The 12,405-nt window shown below is 37.9% G+C and overlaps 1 protein-coding gene across 1 annotated transcript in view; it reads left to right on the plus strand.

Moving 5' to 3' along the window:
• Positions 1-12,405, plus strand: part of LOC110440574 (inositol-tetrakisphosphate 1-kinase-like) — a 48,019-nt gene that overhangs the window by 28,479 nt on the left and 7,135 nt on the right. Inside the window, exons 5-9 of the mRNA XM_021483720.1 lie at positions 938-1,036; positions 9,086-9,129; positions 10,299-10,458; positions 11,127-11,194; positions 11,543-11,717. Of these exons, the coding sequence (XP_021339395.1) occupies positions 938-1,036; positions 9,086-9,129; positions 10,299-10,458; positions 11,127-11,194; positions 11,543-11,717 (546 nt within the window). The remainder of the gene's footprint in view (positions 1-937; positions 1,037-9,085; positions 9,130-10,298; positions 10,459-11,126; positions 11,195-11,542; positions 11,718-12,405) is intronic.

Below are 12,405 nucleotides of genomic sequence, written 5' to 3' on the forward strand. Positions count from 1 at the left end.
TTTATATTTCTCCGAAGAACAAATTTTGAAATTATTGCACTTTTTCTTTTACACCTTTTAGATTTACTATTAGTGACACCATTTTTTTTCCCCACAAATATTCCCGTGACTGAGTGTGAAATTTGCGCTTTTATATTATAAGCTTTATATTATATACATATATACCTGTACAGTAAAGTAAGCTTTATATTATATACATATATACCTGTACAGTTCTGTCAGTTAATTTGATCTCGCACTCGAAAGAGTTGGGCTACCCTTTGGTTTAAATCTTCATAAATTGATACTATTCAAACTTTTGGAGAGAGAGAAAAATACAACTTTCCTGGATCTAGTTAAGGGTCCCTGTACCACTGCTAAAATCTAGTCTAGACCAGGGTTCGAACCCCGGACTTAATATTGGTATACTATTGTTCTAACTGATCATGACTGAGCTACCATGCTCGGGTCTGGTGGCGCAGTCAGGATAGCACACTTGCCTTTCACCAAGGCTAAAGGTGTCTGGAGTTCGATCCCCGATTGGGTGTGAAAAGGTCTGGGGTCAGCTGCTGGACCTTGTGGGTTTTCTACGGGTACTCCCGGTTCCTCCCGCATAAACAGCCTCCGCACGCTAGCGTCTGGGCCAACAAGAGTGATTGATACAAGTTGAAATAACTTGTTTCATAATTGTTATAAATCAAATAAAGTGTATATCTTAATATAGCTACCATTAAAGTGGAAGTGTCCTGGCAAAACTGACAATTATATCGGAAACAAAATTAAGTGGAGGTTATTGTTTATATACAAAACACCCCAGTGCAGTGGGACAGGGATCTTTTAGCAGGTATAACGATGTATATATATAAACATTGTTTTGTTTTTCCTTCTTGGTAGTCAGTAGTGGAATGAGTTGACAGGCATGAACCCTGTATGATGTCTTGTTATGGTTTGGTTACAGATTCCTGTGTGTTTACCCCCACCTTTGTAGAGCTGACAACGACAGACATCAGCATTAATAAGGTTCGCCTACAGCAAGCCAACGTCAAGTTCCCATTTGGTAAGAAACAGATTTTAAAGAAATCTGTCGGCTGAGATATTGAAATTTTGTCACAGAGAAATTTATGCTTTCAGGTGATTTGGTAAGAAATGGATTTGAAGAAATTTTGTCCTCCATGAAATTTCCTATTTAAAATCACCATTTGGTAGGAATAAGACTTTCAAAAAGATTTAGGCCACAGTGAAAATAGACCTTACACTTGTATGGTATGCACAATTCAAAATAATCAGAAAACAAAGTTTGTCAAAATTTCTTGTGTGATTGGTAAACAATTAAAATTTGTAGAACCATGCACAGACCACTTCCTGACAAATTTTAATGAAAAGTCTAAAAGCAAAATTTCTTACAAATTTAAAATTAAAAAGACATTTAGCAAAAAAAATTCAAATCTGTTTTTGACCTGTATTCATTACATATGTCTATTTATTTTTTTAGAAACCAAAAGTATATAGCATATGTTATATTTGGCATACACTGCAGAGTGTTGAAAGCAGAAGTTATTGATAAAGAAAGATTGCAAAGAAAAAAAAGGAGGGATATTCTCTCTGGGGAACATGTACTTCTTTAATTAATTCACCTGTTTCCCTCCTGGGAATCATTAGTGATTGTTTTTAGTGTATGTACCGGTAAGTTTTCCTGTCAAGCAAGGAAATAGTTGAACAACAATGGCATGAAAAGAAGTTAATGGCCAAAGTAGAATAAGTGACCTAAGCTTGTAGATAGATAGCTTGTTTTGATTTTTTCTTTCAAATGTAGAACTAGGAAAAAAGTATGATATATACTGGAATGCCTATTACAAAACTGAACAAAAAAAATTCAAGGCCCAAAAATTTAAATTTAAATTCACACTTGGGGCAGTTGCCAGGTACTGACCGCAGATCTAGATAGGTCAGTGTTTTTTCTCTGGCACTCGATCTGGTTTGAAATTTCGCCACCACAAAAACCTGGCACATCCTGAAATGACCATAGCTGTTGATGGGATGTAAAACACAAACATTCAAAAAACACAAGCCCCATGTAAAGATCTGATAGTTTATAATTTGTATACAGCCATGCTTAAGTCTCCAACTGTTTTATTGTACCCTAGCCTGAAAGCTGTTTTAATTACATGTAGCCTATTAGTACCATGTAAAAATCTAGACTTAGATCCATTGTTGAATGTTGTTCAATTTTTTTCAATTCCTTAATTGTCAAAGTAATTGTGGTGCTGCATAATAATAAAGGCTATTTTAAAATTAGGTTTCAGGATTTTTTTGATTTTTTTTTTCAATTTCAAATTTTGGATCATAGCCTATGACTGCCTCAGGATTTTTAGAGCAACTGTGCTGTGGAAGTGGCACTTAAAGGGAACTTAATACTGAAATGACAAATTCTGTGAGGCAGGGGGAATGTGATTGTACAAAACAGGGAGAATCATCAGTGTTGATATCTTGTATACTGTGCCATCCTGCCATGGCTGTAGTAAAAGATAATGGTTTATCTAAATAGTGAAATGTCACTTCCCTACTATAACTGCCTGGGGACAGGACAGAGCCACCAGCTGTAAGGTGTATGACAAAGTTGTCGGGCAATAAATCGGTAATGAATAGATGAAGAGGGCTTAGCACTGTCCAGCCAGTGTCCAGGGAGACAGGCTGTTTCCATGGCAACAAATCAGTAAACTGGAGGGTCAAGTAGGTCTGTAATATGAAGAACAAAGAGAAATGAGTACAGATATACTAATGTAATCATAGGAGTATTATATAGAATATGCTGTGGGGACTGAATCATCATTCTGGCTGGTTTGTATGTACAATGTAGATAATAAGAGACACACTTTGTGGTGTTGCTATGGTAACAGTTGTGTAGACTTTACTATTGGCCTAAAGGTTAAAAGACTCTTTATGGTGTTGCTATGGTAACAGTTGTATGGACTAAATTGTTGTTGTTGTTGTTGTTTTTCTGAATGTTTTAAGAAGGAAACTGAAGTAGTGTTGCTATAGTAACACTATTATTGTAGGCTATATTGTTAGTCCTGTACTTGTCAATATTAGGGAGATGCTTTGTGGAGTCTGTGCCTGTCAATATTAGGGAGACGCTTTGTGGAGTCTGTGCCTGTTAATATTAGGGAGATACTTTGTGGGGTCTGTGCCTGCCAATATTAGTGAGATGCTTTGTGGAGTCTGTGCCTGTCAATATTAGGGAGATGCTTTGTGGAGTCTGTGCCTGTCAATATCAGGGAGACACTTTTTGGAGTCTGCCTGTCAATATTAGGGAGATGCTTTGTGGAGTCTGTGCCTGTTAATATTAGGGAGACGCTTTGTGGAGTCTGTGCTTGTTAATATTAGGGAGACACTTTGTGGAGTCTGTGCCTGTTAATATTAGGGAGATGCTCTGTGGAGTCTGTGTCTGTTAATATTATGGAGATGCTTTGTTGGGTCTGTGCCTGTTAATATTAGTGAGATGCTTTGTGGGGTCTGTGCCTGTTAATATTAGGGAGATGCTCTGTGGAGTCTGTGTCTGTTAATATTAGGGAGATGCTTTGTGGAGCTTGTGCCTGTCAATATTAGGGAGACACTTTGTAGAGTCTGTACCTGTTAATATTAGGGAGACACTTTGTGGAGACTGTGCTTGTTAATATTAGGGAGACACTTTGTGGAGTCTGTGGCTGTTAATATTAGGGAGATGCTTTGTGGAGTCTGTGCTTGTTAATATTAGGGAGACGCTTTGTGGAGGCTGTGCTTGTTAATATTAGGGAGACACTTTGTGGAGTCTGTGCCTGTCAATATTAGGGAGACACTTTGTGGAGTCTGTACCTGTTAATATTAGGGAGACACTTTGTGGAGTCTGTGCCTGTTAATATTATGGAGATGCTTTGTTGGGTCTGTGCCTGTTAATATTAGTGAGATGCTTTGCGGAGTCTGTGCCTGTTAATATTAGGGAGATGCTTTGTGGGGTCTGTGCCTGTTAATATTAGGGAGATGCTTTGTGGGGTCTGTACCTGTTAATATTAGTGAGATGCTTTGTGGAGTCTGTGTCTGTAAATATTAGGGAGATGCTTTGTGGGGTCTGTTCCTGTTAATATTAGGGAGATGCTTTGTGGGGTCTGTTCCTGTTAATATTAGGGAGATGCTTTGTGGGGGCTGTGTCTGAATATTAAGGAGATGCTTTGCGGAGTCTGTGAATATTAGGGAGATGCTTTGTGGGGTCTTTGCCTGTATATATTAGGGAGATGTTTGCGGAGTCTGTGAATATTAGGGAGATGCTTTGTGAAGTCTGTGCCTGTTAATATTAGGGAGATGCTTTGTGTGGTCTGTACCTGTTAATATTAGTGAGATGCTTTGTGGAGTCTGTGCCTGTCAATATTAGGGAGACACTTTGTGGAGTCTGTGCCTGTTAATATTAGGGAGATGCTTTGGGGGGTCTGTGCCTGTTAATATTAGGGAGATGCTTTGTGGGGGCTGTGCCTGTTAATATTAGGGAGATGCTTTGCTGAGTCTGTGTCTGTAAATATTAGGGAGATGCTTTGGGGGGGCTGTGCCTGTCAATATTAGGGAGATGCTTTGTGGAGTGATGCTTTGCGGAGTCTGTGCCTGTTAATATTAGGGAGACACTTTGTGGAGTCTGTGCCTGTTAATATTAGGGAGCTGCTTTGTGGGGTCTGTGCCTGTCAATATTAGGTAGATGCTTTGTGGGGTCTGTGTCTGTGAATATTAGGGAGATGCTTTGTGAAGTCTGTGCCTGTTAATATTAGGGAGATGCTTTGTGGAGTCTGTGCCGGTTAATATTAGGGAGATGCTTTGTGGGGTCTGTTCCTGTTAATATTAGGGAGATGCTTTGTGGGGTCTGTACCTGTTAATATTAGTTAGATGCTTTGTGGAGTCTGTGTCTGTAAATATTAGGGAGATGCTTTGTGGGGTCTGTCCCTGTTAATATTAGTGAGATGCTTTGTGGAGTCTGTGCCTGTCAATATTAGGGAGATGCTTTGTGGGGTCTGTGTCTGTGAATATTAGGGAGATGCTTTGTGGAGTCTGTGCCTGTTAATATTAGGGAGATGCTTTGTGGGGTCTGTGTCTGAATATTAAGGAGATGCTTTGCGGAGTCTGTGAATATTAGGGAGATGCTTTGTGGAGTCTGTGTCTGTGAATATTAGGGAGACACTTTGTGGGGTCTGTGCCTGTTAATATTAGGGAGATGCTTTGCGGAGTCTGCCTATGGTATATGGGTAAAATAGAAGTCTGAAAGCTTTAGTATATAATGGGTAAAATAGAAGTCTAAGCTTTAGTATATGGGTAAAATAGAAGTCTGAAAGCTTTAGTATATGGGTAAACAAGACCAGATTGAACAGGATTAGAACATTGTTTCAGATACACTGTATATCTGACATGATATTAAATGAATGTCCTTAAAATGGGCTGTCAGTGTTTTGTGTGGTTAAATCTTTATACAGAACTGTGATGAATAATGTTGTATATTTATGTAGAAATCAATGTATCAGATTTTATTTAAATTTCAGTAGATTTCATGATGAACAGTGATCGCTCAGAATTGGTGTCTGCCCATATAGTTAGGAAAATCTTGGATTTAAATTCCGATCTTGTCAGTTTACTGATAACTTTGACATATCTATTGACATTTAATCCTTAAAGGAATGAACATGTACATACCTGATAAATCACACATAAATCTGCCGGTAACAGATGTAGAGAGAGATTTGTATACCAGGGCACATGGTCACATGTCATACTGTTGTCTATACAGAGGTATATGAGTCCCATGTAGGGTAAGCCACGTACAACAATATTGAGGATATTGTTCGGTTTCCGGAAGAAATAATATTATATTTTTTATTTGCGGCATGTATTTTTAGATTAGTGCATCGATGACTGCGCAAATGACAATGCCCCTTGTTATATTATTTTCAAATTCTACAAACCCTGCTGTCTGACTTGCAAGCCTCAAGTTACCTAGGTGTGAAAATTGGAGAGAAAAAATGTGAAGCCCTATATATTTCACTGGTAAAAATGTAATCGGTAAAATTATTTGATTGCATCAATTGACAGACATGAAATTAACAGAAGTTGGAATGGGTGCTTTTAAAAAAATGATTACAGTACTTCTGTCAAGGTTATTAATTCACTGCCATAGTGGTCATGGTTGACCATGTAATTCCATCTGCAGCACTTAAACAGTGGCTTTATAGCTCTGTGGAAAATCTTTTAACAAATTTTGAATGATCAGATACAATGTATATATTGTACATGATACCTTGTTAACAAATTCATAGTTTTAGATTATATTGATTTTGACTTTTTCTGTGGAGTAAATAGCTGAAATAGTATTACGCTAGACCTACTAAGCTTTATGCGAGGTGTGTGCAAGGTGTTACCATATCGACGCATGACATGTATGGCAACAAGAAGACAATTTGGTGTAACACTCGTCTTCAGTACGTCAGTAAACGAACAACAACCTGTCGTAATGTTAGAGTAAATCAAATATAGACCATCTGATTCCTCAATCTCCAGTGAAATGAGAAATATTTAATTAATTTCTTTGTTCATTTTATTAACTTTTATTCCACTGGCCTGGGGGCCCAAAACTCATTTTATACCGCACATGTATCTGTGTGTCATTGCAAAGTGGTCTGCTCTGTACTTGCTGACTTTTCAGACCATCACTTTCTAGCTCACTAGCTTTTGTGTGGCGTCCATATGCATCTGTCAACTTCTATTTTCGCTAAAAAGCCTACCAGTCCAGAATGGCTAAATGGATTTTGACCAAATTTTGTCTGGAGCATTGCAAGGGGAATCAATTTTGTATAAATAAAGGGTTGACTTTTCTAGGGACGAGACCCAACAAGGGAAATACAGGTAAATCTTTAAAATCCTACTCCTTGAGGATCCATGAAGGGATTTTAATCTAAACTGGTCTAGGGCATCCTTGGGTCAAGGGGATTAAACTTAAATCTAGCTTCCAACTTGAGTATGGATAGAGAAGTTTTAATCTAAGTTTGTCTGGAGCATGCTTGGGCCAAGAGGATTCAATGCTGTATAAATGAAAGGTGTGATTCCCCTTGGGAGCAGAGGGGCAAGACCAATAAAGGGAATGAAAGTCATATTTCTTGAATGTGGCATAACAAATTTTTACCTTATTGATCTGGGGAATCCTTGGGACAAGGGACTCATCCCTTTGTAAATGAAAGGTGTGGTCCCTCTGGGAGCAGATGGATGGATGGGGCCCATTAAGGGGAATGTAGGTAAATTTTTAAAATCCCACTTCTTGAATATGGGAAAGGGATTATAAACTTCAAATGGTCTGGAGCATCCTTTAATGCCAATGAGATTCAACTTGGGATGAATGGAGGATGTGGCTAGCCTAGGGACAGATAAGTCAGAGGCCATTCAGGGGAAATATAGGAAAACCTTTAAAACCATACTCCTTGATTAAGAGTAAGGAATTTTACCATTATTTACTTTGAAGCATCCTATGGGAAATTTTAAATAATATTTTACAAAGAGGGGTGGGACCCAATAGGGGAAATGTAGGTAAATATATAAAATACTTTTCCTTGAGTACGGATTAAAGGATTTGAACCTTACTTTATCTTAAGCATCATTTAGCCAAGGAGACAAATCATTTACTTGGAAAGGGTGTGGCTTTCCTTGGGACATGAGGCTGGGGTCAAATTGGGGAATATAGGTCACCCTGAGAATTTTCTTTAAAAATAACGTATTTTCACCATTCTCCACAATTTTCCCCCACTTGGAAACCCCCCCTGGAAATTTGGAAACCCAACCTGATACATTTAGGTCTCTGGATTCGCCACTGCTATTTGACCAGGAGGATCCTTCTAGAATTAAGAGTTTGTTAAAGGGAAAGAGTAATTATAATGAGGCATGTGGTAAATTATCATAGAAAAAAAAATAAGTTAGAAACCCTGATTTTATTAATGCATGTTTATTGCAGTTGGATGGATAATAATTCTGCAGTATGTTACATTTTGAGATTAATTGAACATATATTCATTTATAAATGAATTAGGATTACAGATTCTATCAAAAAGGCTAAAAACACATAGCGTTATGCAAAATTAACTTTCACACGACAAGTTTATACAATCACACGATGACAAATTATGAACTTTCCATTAACATCAGCTTAAATCACAGTCTCCTCATGTTTAAGCTCACTATTGATATGCTTTTAACTGTAATCTCAGCTTAAAAAACTTTATAAATCCTCAATCACAAACTGTTATTCTAAGGAATTCCTCAATCACGATCTTTTAATTTGAACCTTTCACCACTGTAGACCATAATGGATTCATCCAAATCAATGCATGGAAGAGTTTACTGAAGTTACATAGGGGTGATATCTTTGAATCACTGACTTTTGATCTAACTCGATATCTCTGAATCACTGACTTTTAATTTTACTTGATATCTTTGAATCACTGACTTTTAACACATTTCTAGATAACAGTTACTTTTTATTGAAATCATCTCTTTATCGTGGATTTTTAGCTCATATGATTGCTCATGTGAGCTATTGCCGTCTGTCTTCGCCTGTAGTCGTGTGTTGTACATCGTCCGTTGTGCGTTAATAATTGACATTTTCAATGTTTTCATCTTTAGAACATAAATCTGAACTGATTGACTTCAAGCTTGGTACAAACGTTTCTGAGGTTGTCCCTTAAAGAGTCCCCCAAAAGTTGTTGTTACTTTTCATACTGATCCAAAAAATCCAAGATGGCCACCATGGCCTCTGATTGGCTATGATATTTATGATTTGAACTCATATGAGCATTAATGCCCTTTGGGCCTCTTGTCCTGATTTAGCTTATCCCCAATCATGGACTGTTTGAGTGAACTCATCCCCAAATTATATATTTATATAGTTGAACTTCGCCCAAAACCAGGGACTTTCAGTTTTGACTCTTTCAAGGTGTTTTATACCTGTACCAGGTGAAAATGCTTTTTCCAGATAGAAAGTAGTCAGTTTTTAAGGTTCATGTATTATGTTTATTAGAATCGATGATGTTACTAATTGCTGTTATTTCTTTTACAGTTTGTAAACCAATAGTTGCCCATAGCACCAGTATGTCCCACAAGGTGAGTTCCATGTCTGCTATAGGTCCAGATGTGAAGGGGTTGGGGCATCTCTTGTCTGATGTAGATCCAGAGGTGAGGGGGTGGGGCATCTTTGTCGTGTGTAGATCCAGATGGGGGGGGGTGGGGCATCTTTGTCGTGTGTAGATCCAGATGTGAAGGGGTTGGGACATCTCGGTCTGATGTAGATCCAGAGGTGAGGGGGTGGGGCATCTCGGTCGGGTGTAGATCCAGATGTGTGGGGGTGGGGCATCTCGGTCGGGTGTAGATCCAGATGGGAAGGGGTTGGGACATCTCGGTCTGATGTAGATCCAGATATGAATGGGGTGGGGCATCTCGGTCTGGTGTAGATCCTGATATTAAGGGGTTGGGGCATCTCTGTCTGATGTAGATCCAGGTGTGAAGGGGGTGGGACATCTCTGTCTGATGTAGATCCAGGTGTGAAGGGGGTGGGACATCTCTGTCTGATGTAGATCCAGGTGTGAAGGGGGTGGGGCATCTCTTGTCTGATGTAGATCCAGATGTGAAGGGGGTGGGACATCTCTGTCTGATGTAGATCCAGATGTGAGGGGGTGGGGCATCTCTGTCTGGTGTAGATCCAGATATGAAGGGGGTGGGGCATCTCTTGTCTTATGTAGGTCCAGATGTGAATGTGTTGGGTCTTTTCTGTCTTGTGTGGAACCTGATATGAGGGGGTGGGGCATCTCTGTCTGATGTAGATCCCGATGTGAGGGGTGGAGCATCTCTGTCTGGTGTAGATCCCGATGTGAGGGGTGGGCATCTCTGTCTGGTGTAGAACCAGATATGAGGAGTTGGGCATCTCTGTTTGGTGTAGATCCAGATGTTAGGGGGCAGGGAGTCCCCCAACTTATATTAAGCACTCTTGTTGGCCCAGATGGTAACATGCAGGGTATTTTAACGTTGGAGGGAAACTGGAGTACCTAGAGAAAACCCCAGGAGACCCCCATACCTTTTCATTGCCACTTGTTATCTACTGTACCAACCAACCACCAATCTCATTTTAGATCAGCCAGCGTTTTTTGGGATAGCTTTCAATTTAAATTTTGCCAGTAATTCAGTAATTTCTAAATATACCTACTATTACTGGGAAAAAGGTAGTTGGATGAATAAAATTTCACTGTTAACTGTTGGTTTCATGTTTGACCTTTTAGATGTGTATCATTTTCAACGAGTATGGTCTGAAGGACGTCCAGCCGCCGTGTGTTGCCCAGACTTTCATCAATCACAATGCCGTTCTTTACAAAGTCTTTGTGATAGGGGACAAACAGTATATTACAGAGCGACCGTCGCTGAAAAATTTCTACAATGAGGGTGTGTATCAATTTCAAATCTTGTGTTTCTACTTTCTACCAAACTTTCCACGTCATATGAATGTTGTTCACATCTTAATCAAATGTTATTGTGTAACATTTCTCTAATCTTTTGAAAAGTTATACCTACTTGGAAACTATTCAAATTTATTTTGGCAAATGAAGCTACCAGGTATTGAACAAGTTTAGGCAGTCTGTCTAGAACCTGATTTAGGGATGCAAATTCTGTATTTGTAAGTTGTAAACTGACTATAGTTTGAAGTCTTGTTACATGAAATTGCTGTCTTGGGAAAAACAAAGTAATTTTGTGCGTATGAGTGTGTGACTTACAACTATTTTGAAATGACATACATTATCAACATTTGTGTCATACTTAAAGATAGTATGCCTCCAATTACGATGGCCTTAAGAACATCTTTTTTTTCAATTTGTTAAAAAAGAAATTATTTAAAAAAAATTTTTAGGAGTGTTGGATATTCAAAGTTTGCATACAATTTTGAAGGGTTTATTTCTTTACAAACCAAAAACAGAAATGGGGATATTATGGAGAGGGCGTTAATTGAATCTCGGCTACTGAAAACACTTGATTCAAATTGAATCCTTACAAAAGATATAAATGATGCATATTTATTAAACGTAATGATCTTGTAACAACTTTCTATTTTTCAGACCAAGAAACAATTTATTTCGATTCCAGTCAGATATCCAAGCCAAATTGCTCAAACGCACTAACAGAGGTATGTATATAAATCTATATCCACAGGACAATGAGAACATAATACATTTTTGTGTAAATCTATATATAAACATGTATTGATCATGTGATGTTAAAAATGTACAATAATGTGTTCCATTTAATATCAAGTCATGAGCACAACAAATTGTGATAAAAAAATGAAATGGGTACATTAAAAGTGATACTGTTGTTTTGAGAAAAGTAAACTACATTTAGTGTAATATTGAAGTGTATTTACAATATATATCCAGTTGTCATGAATTGAAAGATTGTATGAATTGAAAATAGGAAAATCAGTTCTGTTGAAAATAATAGCATGTGTATATGTTTGACCTTTTGTGCTGTCCAGTTAGACGAGGGTGACCCAAACAGGAATGAATCCCCAGTAAAACCTGACCTTGAACTGCTGAAGGAGCTAGGACAAGTCGTTGGTCTCGAGTTCCAGATACAACTCTTCGGTATTGACGTCATTGTTGACTGTATCACCAATAAATATGCTGTAATCGACATCAACGCCTTCCCAGGTAGGTTTATATAACAAAACGGTTTTGGTTCTTTTAACATTTTTCTAAGTACTGTAAGCACACTGTATACCAGGAAAGTTACGCCCAGTCAAACTTTTGCCCCTAGCCTGTAAAATCAGTTTTTCGCCCAGTGTTAATTTTGCCCTTCTCAATTAATAACTATGATTATTATGTTATTTACTTATTTTCGCTAGAATGATATATATTTGCCCTCATCATGTAGGGCGAAAAAGGCAAAAATTGAACTGCAGCAAAATTTCCAGGTACACAGTTCATAATTTAGTGGTAATCATTACGGTATCTGATTTAGCGCTTAATGTGCTAAATTATGATTGCACTTATCTGTAAATTGTTTTGTATTTCTTATATTGTCAATATGCAAATTAAACGAGCTAATCTGATAAAATTTGAAAATGTGTTCAAATTTAATTGCGCCAAAATAATGCAGTTTGCAGTGATTAAAATAAGAAGTGTAATGTAAAAGAAAAGATTCCTTTTTCTGTTCAAAGTACATTTTTCCTACAGACTGTTAATACATTAACGTTGTGAAACGGAAAATGTTTGTCCTTTAAACCTAAGAGAGTGAATTCAACTTAATACAGGTCGAAAATCATGATATACATGTACTCGTACCAAAATGAAAATAGTGTATAAGTGGAAATATTAGTGGTGTGAAAATGTTCATGTT

Source organism: Mizuhopecten yessoensis, unplaced genomic scaffold (assembly GCF_002113885.1).
Source record: "Mizuhopecten yessoensis strain PY_sf001 unplaced genomic scaffold, ASM211388v2 scaffold11185, whole genome shotgun sequence".
Classification (NCBI taxonomy): domain Eukaryota; kingdom Metazoa; phylum Mollusca; class Bivalvia; order Pectinida; family Pectinidae; genus Mizuhopecten; species Mizuhopecten yessoensis.